The sequence below is a fragment of the Ovis aries genome, chromosome 15 (genome assembly GCF_016772045.2).
Source record: "Ovis aries strain OAR_USU_Benz2616 breed Rambouillet chromosome 15, ARS-UI_Ramb_v3.0, whole genome shotgun sequence".
Classification (NCBI taxonomy): domain Eukaryota; kingdom Metazoa; phylum Chordata; class Mammalia; order Artiodactyla; family Bovidae; genus Ovis; species Ovis aries.
The window spans coordinates 45,741,415-45,758,131 of NC_056068.1; the positions used below are offsets into that span (position 1 = coordinate 45,741,415).

The window sequence follows — 16,717 nt, forward strand, 5'->3', positions numbered from 1 at the left end:
CTATAATTTTAATTTCAGGCAATATAAAAATGTCCCATTTAGCTTTTTTAACTCTTAACGTAAGGGCTTCCCTGGTGGCTCTGATGGTATAGAATCCGTCTGCAATGTGAGAGACTCAGGTTCGATCCTTGGGTCAGGAAGATCCCCAGGAGAAGGGAATGGCAGTGCACTCCAGTATTCTTGCCTGGTGAATCCCATTGACAGAGGAGCCTGGTGGGCTACAGTCCATGCGATTGCAAAGAGTCGGACATGACAGAGTGACTAACAATTTCACTTTAACACATTCAACATAAGTATTTGTACAAATACAGTCACAAATTGATTATTCTTTCCAACTAATTGCTTGAACAACCATCTACCTAACAAGACAAGAAGCCCAAGATGTCTTCTGAAGATATTTCTCTCTATAACTAAGAATCCAGTTCAAATGAAAGCAGTCCTCCTCTGATTTTAAGAGGCTGTTGGAGTTTGCTCAGCCTGTTATTAGCTATACCATTATCACTGCTATATGATATTGAAATTGAAACTTAGTTTATCACGTCTGCAGCCATGAAATTTAAAGATGATTGCTCTTTGGAAGAAAAGCTAAGACAAACCTAGACAGCATTTAAAAAGGAGACACATTGCTTTGCCCACAAAGGCCTGCCTAGTCAATCTATGGATTTTCCAGTGGTCATGTATGGATGTGAGAGCTGAACCATTAAGAAGGCTGAGCACTGAAGAATTGACGCTTTTGAACTGTGGTGTTGGAGAAGACTCTTGAGAGTCCCTTGGATTGCAAGGAGATCCAACCAGTCCATCCTAAAGAAAATCAGTCTTGAATATTCATTGGAAGGACTTATCCTGAAGTTGAACCTCCAGTTCTTTGGCCACCTGATGCGAAGAGCTGACTCATTAGAAAAGACCCTGATGCTGGGAAAGATTGAAGGCGGGAGGAGAAGGGGACGACAGAGGACAAGATGGTTGGATGGCATCTACTCAAATGACATGAGTTTGAGCAAGCTCTGGGAGAAATGGCGAAGGACAGGAAAGCCTGGAGTGCTGCAGTCCATGGGCTCACAAAAAGTCAGACATCAGTGAGTGACTGAACAACAACTACCACATCTACTTGGTAACTGTGTCAGGAGATGTGTCTATAGTATGTGTTTTCCCAGGACCCTCCTCAAAGCCCCCATCACCTCTTTATTCCTCAGGCTGTAGATGAGGGGGTTCAGGGCTGGGGTGACAATTGTGTAGAAGACAGAAATGATGTTGTCTTGCTTGGGGCTGTGGAGGGAACTGGGCAGAACATACATGAATGTGGCCGCTCCATAGAACATCCCGACCACAGTCAGGTGGGAAGAGCAGGTGACCAGGGCTTTCCGCCTCCCTTCATTTGAGGGCATGTGGAGCACAGTAAGTAGAATTAGTGTGTAGGAGGAAACAATGGCAGAAAGCGGGAGCAAGAGGAAAGTCACACCTGTCACATACACCATGAGTTCATGTCTGGAAGTATCTGCACAGGCCAACTTCAACAGAGGTGGAATCTCACAGAGCAGGTGGCTGATCTCCTGGGACATGCAGAAAGGGAAGTGCATGGTGTACAAGGTATGTCCTAGAGCACTCAGGGAAGCCAGGACCCAGGATGTGGCCACCATGAGCCAGCAGACCCTCGGCCTCATGAGGACCATGTAGTTCAGAGGATGACAAATGGCCACATACCTGTCATAGGCCATGAAGGCCAGTAGGAGGTCCTCTGCACCACCCACGGTCAGTGCCAGGAACATCTGAAAGGCACAGCCCCCAAAGGAGATGGTGTTTTCACTGAGCAGATAATCCACGAAGGCCTTGGGAGTGACAACAGATGTGAAGAGGAGGTCCATGAGAGAGAGCTGCCCGAGCAGGAGGTACATGGGCACATGGAGCCGGGCATCCATTGTGATGGCCAGGAGCAGAAAGCCATTGCTGGCGAGGGCCAGCATGTACAGGACTGTGACTGTAGCACAGATCAGCTCAGGAGAAAAACTGTCATTCAGAATCCCTATCAATATGAAGCCACTTCCCAGAGTGAAGTTCCAGTGTTCCATTCTGTGTTTCTTTAGTTATGTAGAACCAGAGGGTCTTGATGAAAGTCTTTCTAAGGGAGATTATCTTAGTTTTGTATTGTCTCACATCACTATGGAATTATCAATAAGAATTCTATGAGATGATATCTTTTCCTCTTGGTAGCTAGGTTTGCCTTCTGGCTTCTGAATTTATGAATCTTTTCATTAAGTTATTATAAAGTATCATATAAATTAGAAATAAGCATTTGATCATAGCCTGTCATCTTTAAATAAGATAACCAAGAGAATGAAGCCAAGCAAATATCTGTATAAATAGATAAAATCGTAGCTATCTTCCCAACAAAAAAATTACTCTGCACATTGGCTTTTAATTCAGTTGCTTTTCTGCTTTAAATTTCCTTGGGATTCCAATTCTGTTTTTTCTGCTCCCCTAGACATGACATCTGGCTTCATTTTCCAGTCTCATTGTTCTGAACAGTTTTCTCAACAGGGAACCTGTTGGCTCTTGGACCACTTGGTCTCTTGTGTTCTTGAACTGTCCTCACATCCTTGATGAGCATACTGCTACTTTATAGAAGGGAAGAGGAATTCTGTGCATGACTGAATCACTGGGATAGTATAGATTTTGGAGGTACATATTCAGGAACAGTACAAAAGATGTTTGCCTATCTTCAGGTAATGGTAAGATGTTTTCTCAGGAGGAATGAGGATAGAAATGAAGGTAATGCATGAGATTTGAAAAGATATGGCAAGGTATTTGTGTTTAGGGTACATGATAGAAGGGGTGAGTTATAAAAGAGGGGGATTTATAGAAAAGGTCCAAAGCCATCCCATCACTTGAAAGTCAAAATAAGATCTTGAACAAAAAAAGAGATCCTCTATCTCATAGTATTAGCTGTATGAGGAAAGATGCTGGTTCTGCTGAGCCCTGAATCTCTGTGGAAGTACTGGTGGAAAGATTTGACCAGGAGACCAAGTGGTGTGTGGAACAGTGCTACTTCATTTCCGCTACATGAAAGCAGACCTTTCATAGTTGGATGGAGGACTCAGGAGGCACTCTGGAAAAGAAGAGAATAATCCACCAAATGTTTCCTCTTTCCTTTGTATCATCTGCTCTTACCCCTCTCTCTTCAGTTTATGTCACCAACGTTGTCAACTTAGGGTTGGGACCTTTCAGTAGTTGGATGATAAAATCATAAAATTGGGAGGCTTTTCCAATTGATCTAGTTCCTTTCATTCACTCCATAAATATTTACTAAGCACTTATAATACACCAGGCACTATATCTGATGCTAGGGAAATTGCATGGATGTGAAAAGCCCATTACATAAACATCTACACACATCTACTGGCAATGAAATATGAAGGAAAGTGTAACATACTATGAGTCTATCTAAGTGAAGTATCAGGGAAGGAAACTTTATATAATCACTTCTATGTCACTTATACAAGCTACAGGCTGCAGATGAATATAAGCGGGCTAAGGAAAAAGGGGTCAGAGTGCAATTACAGAGAGAGGAGATAGCACTATAAAGGTCAGGACATTGAAGCAGTACAAGTGCAAGTATCCTTCTTGCACTTATGCCACAGTGAAGTCCAGGCAAGAAGTCAACCAGAAAATCATCTTGTAAAACAGTTTCATCATTCTTTGGGGTCTGAGATCTTTCTCTGGCCTCACAAAACCAGGTCTATATGTTGAAACAAAGAAACAGTGACTGGAAGAACTTCTTTGCCCGTTGGCAGTGACAAAAACACAAATTCAAAGACAATTCTTAGTACTGTTCCTAGTATATATATGACTTGGAATACTTTCCTTGAATTAAAAAGATGAATGGATATATTAATAAAGGGAAGAAAAAAATTAACTGGTTATATTTATCCAGATTTATGCTCCAGGAATTTGGACAGGACTTAAAACAAAAATCAGGACTTGTAAAGTGGTGATACTTAGGACTAAAGATCGTTTCTATCTGCCTTCCTCCCCTTGATTCAGAGCCCTGCTCTCCCTCCTTCCATTCTCTAATTTGTCTCCACTATGGTAATCTGAAGATAAACGCCAGCAAACATATAGTGTGCCTACACAGGAAGAGCCCCCTTTCTGGAAAACTGCTGATGGCGGGTGAATACCTCAGACCAAGGGAAGAGAATGGAAACCGAGATTAACAGAGGGGCATTGTTGTACTTTAAAGGAAATGGTCAGAAAAAGCCAATGAAGAAGATGGAGTCAAAGATTTGGAATCACATCTTTATGTTATTACTCTGTATCACTGTTAGCATACTTTAAAGTATTCATTGACTTCAATTAGCTTTTTCTGTAGCATTGGACTTTAATATCAAGCAGTCGTATATCAAATAGGCACTTCAACTGATTTTAGATTATCCTCTTTTGAGATCCCGGTTTTTTATGGGTACACGTCAAACCGTCTGAGGCCAGGATAATCTAGGTCTAGAGATAATACTGAGACTTTTACCAGGATACCAGCATCAGGAAGTATAGGAAACCAGGTCTTGCCAGTGGAACAGATCAATTGTGGGTATATGTAAGGGTACCTAAAGTATAGAATGGAATGGATGAGTTATAATGGCTGAGGGACTGAGAATCTAAGAAGCAGAGCAGTGAGGTCTTGACTATATATCTCAAGACTTCCAGATTCCACTTAATTTTCTTGAAACAAAGAAAGAGCCCTTACCTCGGATGGGGAGGGGTTCGGCTGCCTGAGTACACCTACTGCCCTGTGATTCATTTGAGGGATGAAGATGTTCAAGAAGATGAAGAAAGAGGTGATGGTTCTTCTGGCAGGGGAGGATGTAGGCATGTGTACAGCTGTGACTGAAATCAGAGGTCAAAGACACCTCCAGTCACATTGTCAGTCCTCTCTGGAGGTGGAAGTGGATGCCAATGAGCAGATGAGAACCTAGGCAGGATCCTGGGGAAACAAGGAGCTAAATCTCTACACACAAGCTAAATTCTCCTTGTGAGAAAACCTTCAGAGCCTTGGCATCATTCTAACTGAATTCTTGAACCCGGGTACTCAGATTTTCAGGTATTCCTATCTTACTGGGAGCCATGAAAAAACATGAGAAGGAAATTGACTAAAAAGGTATAAAAGGAGCTGCCCAATGGAGATGCTATACACCAGCCTCACTGTCCCTGGGGCGACAGTGAGCTGGGGCCCTGTCCTGGGGGAGGCATCATGGTCTCATCCCTTCAGCTGACATGACCTCCCCTGAAAATGCTGCTCCAGGAAACAAAATTTTAATGAATCTCCCAGGCATATCTCCTGGCCTCCAACTCCAGCAAACTTTACCCACTAAATGAGCTCTGAGGCATGAGGGCTATGCTTCCCTCACATGGATTTACCGAGGCTGTTTCCAAAGTCCTACTAAATAGACAGCATCAGTGAATGACCTAAGAAGCAAGGGCCCCTGGTTAGCTCTCTTTCCAAATTACGAAGTGTATCTTGTGGGTTCTGTAAATGCTGCCACTCCCCGTCTCCCAAGTTGTGCCTCTAGCCTGGGCCATTATCAGCCAGAGAGAAATGAACTTTGCAGTGCTTCTGTTCTTATCAGGCCTTCCTTCCTTGAGCTTTAATTAGCATCAAAGCACTGATTTATTGGATCTTTCTATACTTTTATGTTTCTTGTTTCTCCCTTTTTCTTTCATTAATTCATGAGCACACGTGTGCATGTTCCTACGCTCAGTTCAAGTGGACTCAGCTGCTTCTAAGATAATGAATGATACAGCACCTGCCTCTATCCATCACTGCTGCAGTTCAGGCCATTCCCTCACCCAGTCTTTTGCCAGGTCCTCCTCATTCTTTAGTCTCTCTTTAGTCACTTATTTTTCCAGAAAATTCTGAAAAATTCTGCTGCTGAAGTTATATCTTTTTTCTTTCAATTTTAAGCAAATGAAAAATACATTTTTTATGTTCTGATTATAAAAAGAATATGCTCAAGAAAATTATTGCAGAGTACAACAAAAGAAATAAAATACAAGATTTTTTTATTTTTCTCATTAAAAAAACATACCCAAAAGAAGGTTTTACACATGTGAAATGTAAGAGCACATTATTCACAATTAAAAAAAACAAACAAACTGGAAACAAGCTTTATGTCCATCAACAGTGGAATAGATAAATATTCACACAAAAGAGTATCATGCAGCAATCAAAACAAAGGAACCAGAAGGACATACAACCAAACAAATAATTCAGCAATTTAATATTAAGTGAAAAAAAGAGCCCTAAAGATTATGTATCATGGTACTTCATTTATAAGGTTAAAAATTCAGATAATTTTTTTTTAATTGGCAGATAATTGTTTTAGTATGTTGTGTCGGTTTCTGCTGTACAACAGTGTGAATTAGTCATAATTATACATATATGAGCCTCCCTCCCTGCTCTCATCCCACCTCTCTAGGTCATCACCAAGCACCAGGCTGGGCTCCCTGTGTTATACAGTGGCTTCCCACTAGTTGTCTGTTTCCCACACGATAGTATATATATGTCAATACTACTTTCTTAATTAGTCCCACCCTTTTCTTCCCCCACTGTGTCCACAGTCTCTTTTGCATGTCTGTGTCCCTGTTTTTGCAAATAGGGATTTTTTAAATAAAAAGTATGGAACACTTTTATAAGAAATAGGAATAACTTTTATAAGGTTAAAAACTCAGATAAAATCTTTTTAGAGGAATATTTGTGGATTCAGTAAAACTGTATAAAATAGAGCAAAAGAGAATGACGGACGTAGGATCTGGAATAACTAGTTACTACACTGAAGGGAATCAGAGAGAAGGATAATGTATTGAATAATTATTCAATATTAATACTTTTTAAATTTTCTGAATTATACTATTATTAATTATTTGGGACTTAGTCATATTATATTAGAACTGGAAAGGAATTGAAGTATCATATAATTTAATCCCATATTGATTTTATAAGTGAGGATTCTTGTTGCCAACAACAAAAGATAAAAAATGAATAACAAAACCACTGCCTGCAGGCACCTATCCAATATCTTTTCTTCTTTGATGGGCAATCTTTCAGTTCTAATTCTTTTTTTTTTTTTTTTAGTTTTTATTTTTTAAATTTTAAAATCTTTAATTCTTACATGCGTTCCCAAACATGAACCCCCCTCCCACCTCCCTCCCCATAACATCTCTCTGGGTCATCCCCATGCACCAGCCCCAAGCATGCTGTATCCTGCGTCAGACATAGACTGGCGATTCAATTCTTACATGATAGTATACATGTTAGAATGCCATTTTGCATTGTCACTATTGAGTACCTCTCATTTCTTAAATCTTTTCCTCCTTATATTTATGACACACCACTATGGCCAGATTCCCTTTACAGATCTTGGATTTCTATTAATTTTGTCATTCCATCTTTCAAGTTGGTTTTAATCAGGATGTTTCCAAATGAATAAAGATAATTTCAGAGATAGAAGTCCCATAAACACAAAAATAAGCAATAATGGAGATAGAGAGTGACTAGAAGGCATGTTGTCTTAGACTGTATGTTTCATGAAGGCCCCTAGAGAGCTGATAGTTTTGTTGAGAATGAACTGTCAATGTTGAGTACAAGTTAAGTGCACCAAGGCTGATTAGCAGAATATTTCAGATGCAAGGAATATCCAGTGCTAATGATTAGAGGTTGAATGCACTTTTCATTTTTGAGGAAGAAAAGGAAAGTCACTGTGGCTAGAATATAATGAATATAGACCTCCCAGACATTTTAATAAAGAAGCTCAGCGTGAGTTAACTAAGAAAATTACAGAGATTAAAACATTAGTTAGATAATATGATCAATGAGATTTTTTAAAAATTAAAAAAAAAATTTTGTTTTGTTTTGTTTTAATTGTGATCCTGTGTTCATGCAGCTTCTCTTGTTGCTCAGCAGGTAAAGAATCCACCTGCAATGCAGGAGACCCAGGTTCAATCCCTGGGTAGGGAAGATCCCCTGGAGAAGGCAATGGCTACCCAGCCCAGTATTCTGGCCTGGAGAATTCCTTGGACTGTATAGTCCATGGGGTCACAAAGAATTGGACATGATTAAGCAACTTTCACTTACTTAATGCTCATGCAAATTTCCAAGTTTAATTTTCCATTTAATCATTGTCTTTCTCCTAAAAAGAAGGCATGACCATGCAGTTTTCCATAGTGGCTGCACCAATTTACAACTCCATCAACAATGTAGGAGGATTCCTTTTTCTCCATACCACCTCTAGGATTTGTTATTTGTAGACTTTTTAATAATGGTCATTTTGACCACTGTGAGGTGACTTATAGTTTTGATTTGCATTTCGCAGATAACTAGCAGTGTTGGATGTCTTTTTAGGTGACAGTTGGCCAACTGACTGGTGGCATTAGTGGTAAAGAATCCTGCCAGTGCAGGAGATGCAAGAGATGTAGGTTCAATCCCCGGGTCAAGAAGATCCCCTGGAGTAGGAAATGGCAACCCGCTCCAGTATTCTCACTTGGGAAATTCCATGAACAGAGGAGCCTGGTGGGCTACAGGCCATAGGGTTGTGCTCAGTTGGACACGACTGAACACACACACAGTGACAATGACTGTCTTCTTTGGAGGAATGTCTGTTTCGGTCTTCTGCTCATTTTTTGATTGGGTTGGTTTTTTGTTATTGAGTTGGATGAGCTGTTTGTGTTTTGGAAATTAAGTTCTTGGTTCCATCATTTGCAAATATTTTTCCCAGTCCATAGGTTTTCATTTTGTTCATGGTTTCCTCTGCTGTGCAAAAGTTTGTAAAATATTCCTTCTTTATTTAGCTTTTGAAAGAGTTACCTCTTAAAAGAGTTATATTTGTTTTATCTTGTGAATTTCAAGTTTTTTAAGAAAGGCATTAAGTTACTCATATTTTGAGGTTCTGGGCACAGTGTTTTCATAGGGTAGGCATTCAGTGAATATTTGTAGAGAAGAAAATCAACTGAGGTAAACAAGGCAAGGAAAGAAAAGAATGAAGCTAGTAGAGCTATTGTTATCTATCAAAATAGTCAAAGTAATTTTTTAAAATGTCAATAATCATTGCCTCTGAATGCTGACTATCTTCCAGCCAGTTTTCTCAGAGCTCCCTTCACATCCTTGTTCCTCAGGCTGTAAATTATAGGGTTCAACATTGAAGTCATTACTGAATAGAACAAAGAAATGACCTTATCCCTTTCATTCATTGTCTTGGAATTGGGTCTCATGTAGGCAAATATTCCAGAACCATAGTAGAGAACCACAACAGTGAGATGGGAGCTACAGGTAGAGAACACCTTAAGCCTCCCCTCCCCTGACTGCATCCGAATCACAGTGGCGATAATATGCCAATAAGAGACCAGGATGAGAGAGACAGGAGCTAGGAGAACAATCACACCCATTGAAAAGAGGGCCATTTCAGCATTGTAGGTGTCTGCAGAAGCCAGCTTCAGGAGTGCAGGAGGTTCACAAAAATAGTGATTAATTATGTTCTGTCCCTGGTAGGGGAGACAGAGTGTAAATGCACTGTCCACTGAACATACAAATGCCCCACTGATCCAGGACACTATGGCCAGCTGGACACAAACCCTGTGGGTCATGAGAGTAGAATAGTGTAGGGGCCTGCAGACTGCCACATAACGGTCATAGGACATCATCGCCAGAAGAGCACACTCTGTACACCCTGCTAGGAGGAAGACAACTATCTGTAGTGAGCACCCAGCAAAGGAAATGGTTTTCTTTTTCACAAGGAAGTGGACCAACATCTGGGGAACGATGCTTGTAGAGAAACAAAGATCAACAAAGGACAAGTTTTTGAGGAAAAAGTACATGGGAGTGTGAAGTCGAGGGTCAGTTTGGATAAGGATTATTATGAGCAGGTTTCCAAAAACAGAGAGAAGGTAAATGATTAGGAAAACACAGAACAACAAGATTTGGATCTTTGGATCCTGTGAAAGTCCCAGCAAGGTAAATTCAAGCACAAAAGTTTGGTTTCCTTCTCCCATTGATGTTTGTCCCTGTTTACCTGTCATCAGAAGGAGAGTAGATGCATTCTGAATGTTTGATTTCACAAGCTTTATAAACAAGTGCAATGTTAACAAGTGTACCTTGGGGACTATTTGCTTCCAGCTGCTTCCTACAATGTGCCAGTTAGCATTAGAATGCATATTGTCATTTCCACCAATTTATATAGCTTTTTAAACCCAGTTTTCCTTGCTTGATCCACTTGGCAGTCTGAGTATAACAGTCTATACAGTTTCCTGACAACTCCTGACAACAAGGTAATTTACATATTGCTAAATTACTGTGAAAATATGTTACAGGTATTGTCTTTGTTTTGATTTCATTTTTTCACCTCAAGAAATATTTTGTACTTGTGAGAATCAGCAGTCTAAGAATGAGGTGAACTTATTTTGTCAATAAAAACCACTCACTTTTTATATTTCAAAGTTAAAAAAAATTGGGGTCAATGTCAAATTTGTCCATAATACTCCCAAAACATGGCTTGGGAGTTCAAACAGATAAATCATTGTTATTAATTCTTGCATTTTTCCATTGTGTTTTTACAAAGAGGCTTAAGTAGCAATCCAAACAGGACAAGGAAGAAAAGAAGAAGTTATGACCATGGGCTATAATCCTGACCCTTGTACAAATATTTCACATGATAAAGAGGAATTTCTGAAAGGAATATTACACAGCCCTGACACACAACTTCAGCTCACCTCAGATCTCAGGTTTAGCCATGGTGGACAGTTCTGACTCCCCAGGCACCACAGGCAATTTACCTCAGGGACCCCCTGCTGTCTTTCAGCATTCTGCCCACAGTGTTCAAAGCACGGGCAAGTTAATATCCCAGAGGCAACCTTTAACCAATGGGCAAAGGGAATTGATGAATAAATGCATCAGACATTTCTGGGAGGCAGCCTGTATGCTTCTCAGAAGTTGAGTGCTATATAGTTAAGCCCCCATTGTTTATTACTCCTACTGTTATTATTATTTCCCCTAAAGAGCTTTTTTTAGAGTTTTTTTCCTAATCACCATCCCTCATGAAAGCATCCCTGGGATCAGTTTTCAAATAAACTGCCTGTACCCATGCTCTTTTCTCAGGCTCTGCTTTCAAGGACTTAAACTAAGAGAGAAAATACAGAATGTAATGGAAACCTAATGAAGGCAATATGGATAGGCTGCCTTCTGCAGCCAGGGAGTCCCAGCTGTGCCTGCCGATAGTAAATAACACTTCTTGGGTCACACGTCAAGGTCAGTTTGAGTCTGGTGTCACTGGTGACCATACAATTACCATAAATTTACCTTTAACACTAAGATACTGCATTAGACTTGCAATTTAGAAGATTTTGTGAGAGATATAGGAGCCTAACTATTGTGTCAAGGATCTTGTATGCTGGGTACTAGAGCATGCTTTTAAGTTGCCGTGCTGGAGAAACTCTTGAGAGTCCCTTGGACTGCAAAATCAAACCAGTCAATCCTAAAGGGAATCAACCCTAAATATTCATTGGAAGGACTGATGCTGAAGCTGAAGTTCCAATACTTTGGCCACCAGATGCAAAGAGCTGATTCATTGGAAAAGACCCTGATGCTGGAAAAGATTGAGAGCAAGAGGAGAAGGTGGCAACAGAGGATGAGATGGCCGGATGGCATCACTGACTCAATGGATATGAGTTTGAGCAAACTCCAGGAGACAGTGAAGGACAAGGAAGCCTGGCATGCTTCAGTCCATAGAATCACAAAGAGTAGGACTTGACTTAGTGACTGAACAACAGAGCATGCTACTACTAACACTACTAATACTAATGAAAAAAAAAAGGTAACTTATAGATTTAAATTACTGAAAATCCATTTTAGGGCTGGCTTCAGGTGACGTTCTATCCAAACCCTCAACATGTTCCCTTATAGTCTTCCATATAGTCCTTATCCAAACTATGAGGGATGCACGATTTCTTGCTCTCATCTAATCATAAAAATAAAGTTTCTTTGCAACAGCTTTCTCATCAAAGGCACTAAGATAAAGTCTGATGTGGAATAGAGTCAGATTCCCTGCAAAAATATGTATCCTCAAAAGAAATGAGGAAATTTTGAGCAAAGAAAAAGGGATATTAAAAAGATAACCAACAAATATCCAACTCACCTATATATTCTCCATTTTAGTTTATAATATATGCCAGGCTCTAATGCAAAAAAATCTGATAAGTAGAACACAAACAGTGACAAAAAATAATGGAAGAGAAAGTACAAAGAATTCTTTTTTGGTCTTGGAATGAGAAAAAAAAAATTATGATACCAAAACCATTAGCCATGAAGAAATAGGCAACTAATCACGTTTGTTGCTTTATTTATTTAACAGGTAATTATCAAGTGTCACTTTCTAAAATCAAATTCCCCCAGAAATCAACATTACTTTTAAAGAATCATTAACAAAGGCAAGAAGTTTCTTTTTTGTCTTTTGGAAGTAACAATACAATTTGAATTTCTTTTCTTATATTTGATTTTGGTTTTGCCTTCATTTATTATAACCAAATATGTTAAAACATCCTTTATATTAAAATGCACACAGACTCAGATACACAAACAGCTTTTCTTTGGTTCTATTGTCCTTTCTAGCCATTGCCTAATTTTTCTCTTCATTTTGCTGCCAGACTTTCCAATCATTCTCTTTCATTGCCAAATATATTCATGACTGAAAGTTCCCATCCATTTTTCCTTTTTAATAATTTTCAATATAATTCCTACTTCTTTGATTCTACTGAAAAACTACTATTCCAAACTCTCCCATAATTTGCCACTCAACCCTTTTGGGTGCATTCTTCATTTCTGTTTTTGGCACTGTTTGGCGCTCTTCCTCCTTGAAACTCTTTTCCATTGGGTTCTGTTAAATCTGTATGTAATTTCCTGAATCTGAAGTCTGTATTAATTTGATTTTGTCTCATATATATTTCAGCTGTTAAGTTGAAGAAAAAGCACAACAAATGCCGAAGTTTCTTATTACAGCCAATGCCTCCACAAATCTTGGTCTCTTTACTTTTTCCTGTGTCTTTCCAATACTCCCATCATAGGTAGGGCAATGTTATTCCTCTCAAGGTCTCTGCCCTAATCCAACTAAGGTCAACCTCACCACTTAGGATTTTCTCTCTGACTGTATAACAGAGAAATTGAAATGTCAACATAAGTAGGTTCAACTGCTCACCTCTTCACATCCTTATATCCATGTAATAATCCACCCTTTCCTCTCAGCAGAAGAGTTGTCTTAGCTATAATAAAGAAATTCCCTTGTGCTTATAACATCAAATATTTCTTCTCTGGCTATTTTTCCAACATAACCTCTTTTTTTCCCTTTTACTTTCATCATCTTTTGTGCTACTGGTTTCTCCATCTAACAAAGAAATTTTATCTCCTGACTCTCCTCTCTAAACTTCTTGAGATAATATTTTTAATCTCTCCAACAAGTCTATTTTGCACAATTCAAAGAGACCTTTCAATGCTCAAATATATTAACTGTGCTTTTGATTAGCTTGCATGATCACTCAGTCATATGTACAACTATGGATACTTTTGAAGCCGTATTCTCCCTTGCCTTCTCTTAGACCTTTTTTCTCCCAATGACACCTCCTTTTCTTTTCCTTATCATACTTTTCTTTTGCCCATCATTTAGTATCGGCATTTTCCTCTTTTCTTCACTTTCTGAGCCTATACACTCTCTACAAGATCTCACCTACTCTTCTGACTTCAGCTATTATTTAACTGTTGATGGCTTCTAAATCTCTATAAGCAACTGAGTCATTTTCTTTCAAAGTTCTGATTCAAATATGAAACTTCCTCCTGAACCTCACCAACAATTTCCCTTTATATATAATAGAAGCAATAATAGCAATAGTAATGATTATCATTATGATGTTACAGTGATGGAATAAGTCTTGTGGACAGACAACTTGATTTGGATCTGAGCTCTATAGATCATATTGAGCAAGTTATTTATGCCACATAAGCTTTAGTTTCTGCATCTACAAGATAAGGATATTAGTATCTATTACAGGAATTAAATTAAATTATTTATAAATACACAGTTATTGTTTGGTGTACATTATAGTTTAATTATCTAGAATAATAGTAAATATTCATGACTTAATGCACAAATATGGACCAATTACTTCACATGCATTTTCTCGTTTAACCTTTAATTTAAGATAGCCAAATTTGAAACTATGATCTTTCTTTTTCTTCTATAAATACTCCTTTCCTTCCCTTACATTGGCACAACTACTAAGACAGATTTTCAGATTGAAAATTGGAGTTATTTTCTCTTCCTTTTTTCCCTTTCCATCAATTGGACAATTTAAATAGTCACTGATTTTATTGTAGGATATCCCAAATCTCTCTCCTCCTCTCAATTGCTGGTATCACCAACCAATTTTCTTACCTCATAATTTCTACTTGTTATATCTCTATGACTTCTCTGCCTCTTTTATTGCTCTTTCAAATAATAGACTTACCTTCAGAAAATGCTAACTCTATCATTTTCAACTTCCCAGTAAACCAATTCAACAATTCTTCATTGTTTATAGACTTAAATCCCATGTATAATCAGGTTGTAGAGCATCTCTGCTTGCCTGGGAGATGTGTGCAAGGTCATCTCTCCTTGCTCACTAACTCTTACCCATGACACCCATACCTAAAAGTACATGAACCTCTGCCTTTGCCTGCACCCTTTCCTCTAGGGAACTTTACTTCTTGCTTGAGCAAGGAGATAAACTCCTCATCATTCTTCATTATCCTCCTCTAATGGCTTCACCCAAGCTTCCATGCACTCTGTTAAGCTGAGTTGCTATTTTCCATTTTTCTGCTTCTCTAGGTTTTATCCCGACAAGTACTAATACATCTTTTCTATCACATAATGTATACTTGCTTTCAAGTCACTCTGTTTTTTTCTATTTTGAAGAGAAATACCATCAGCTATTTTATCCCCACTGCTTGACACTGCTTGACACTGCTTGATATTTTTCAATAAATATCTGTTGGATAAATCAAGATGTGCACGTTTATCCCATGTGCATATTCTTACATATACAAATTTACATATATTTACACTCATATACCTAAACATGACTACTCACACAACTAGGAACAACAAAATGAATTAATATCTATTAGCACTGGTACCCACAGAAATGACCAGCAAGAAAAAAAAAAAGGCATGCTCACCTGGGCTTGGGAGTAGGTAAAGTTGCGAAAACAACAGATTTTTCTTCCGTCCTTGAGTTCAAGAAGAAGCAAATATTATAAACTGGACAAACCCTTTACCTTCCATATGAGTTGTGACAGAGATGTTAGAGCAAGGTTTTGGGTCTTGTGGTAGCAAAAGTCCTCAAGTAGCTGTTGTATTCATCTCCAGATCCAAGAACTTTCAAAATTTAAATTAAAAAACAGGTTTCTTATAACTTTATACCTGCGGTAATAGGAAAAGTACAAGGGGATGAGAACACAGAGTCAGCTAAGAACAAGGGGTATGTGGCAGGCTCCAGCTGTCGGAAGATAAGGTCATTGTGGAAGATTATCATCCTACAGATTTCAGGGTAAAATCCTAAATTTTTTTTTCAGTGTAGAATCTGATCCCTGCAGGCATCTTGGAACAGGATTTCTATGCTGCGTTTTATGTAAGGAGAGTTAAAGAGAAGCCCTCCACAAAAAGAAGAAAAAGAGAAAGAGACAAAGGAAGAAAGGAAGTGAGGAAGGAAGGGAAGGAGAGAGAAAGGTAGGTGGCACTGAAGAGAAAAAGCCAAGTCTTTCCAAACCACAAAAATGTCTAAGGAGAGGCAACCTCCTTGACACATTCCGTACTCTCACCTGCTGGGCTGAGCATAAAGCAATGGAGTCAGTGGAGAGGGCGTCAAGGGCTGAATACAGGGCAGTGAAATCTGCCATTTGAAGATCAAAATCCCATTTGGCATTTCTCACTGGATTTTTACTTCCCCATCCTAAATCTTTGCCAAACACTAGTCTCAAAGACCTGAACCTAAATTCTCTAAGGGCTTGAACAGTAGCATTTCCTGGGAGGAAGTCATTAAAATTAAGGTCCTGAGAGCTGAAGTAAACAATGCATTCCCATGAGTCTGATATCCTGAAGCCACTTATATTATGTTTGTAGACACAGATTGGAATCTTCGTGTCTCCCCCAATTTCAAATTCTATTTAACAGAGACCAAACTTTAAATGGACATGTAGAATACAGTATAAGTACATGTGTTACTTAACTAGTACTTCCATTCCTAGATACCCAACAGAAATTAAAGCCTTTGCTTATACAAAAGCTTATAACTGTTTTTATCAGCTTTATTCAAGCTAGTCAAAAGCTTGGAAAAAACCCAACTGTGTATCAATAGATGAATGCAGAAATAAACTGGTGTATCCTTATGGAGCACCCATTTAACAGAATAGCACTCGGGAGAAAATAGAAAATAATACAGTATTGATAAATGCAACATCATGGTTGAATCTCAAAAACGTGCTGAACAAATGAAACTAGACTGGCTTAAAGTGAAAGAATGGTGGTGGTGGGGGTGGGGGAGTATTGTAAACTTTTTGAAGCAACCAGAGGCTAGAGGTCACAAGACCATAAAAGAGTCAAAAATAAAAGTTGAGATCTCCAAGAAAAGATCAACCAAGTTGATCACCAGTGGCAGAGCC

At 38.9% G+C, this 16,717-nt stretch overlaps 2 protein-coding genes across 2 annotated transcripts; both read right to left on the reverse strand.

Moving 5' to 3' along the window:
• Nucleotides 1-1,133: 1,133 nt before the first annotated feature.
• LOC101115822 (olfactory receptor 2AG2-like) lies at nt 1,134-2,066 on the reverse strand. Its single transcript, XM_004016203.1, has one exon. The coding sequence runs from the start codon at nt 2,064-2,066 to the stop codon at nt 1,134-1,136; it is 933 nt and encodes a 310-aa protein (XP_004016252.1).
• A 7,039-nt stretch (nt 2,067-9,105) lies between these two features.
• On the reverse strand, nt 9,106-12,868 carry LOC101109119 (olfactory receptor 2D3-like). Its single transcript, XM_042232784.2, has one exon. The coding sequence runs from the start codon at nt 10,189-10,191 to the stop codon at nt 9,106-9,108; it is 1,086 nt and encodes a 361-aa protein (XP_042088718.2). The 5' UTR covers nt 10,192-12,868.
• Between the last annotated feature and the right edge of the window lie 3,849 nt (nt 12,869-16,717).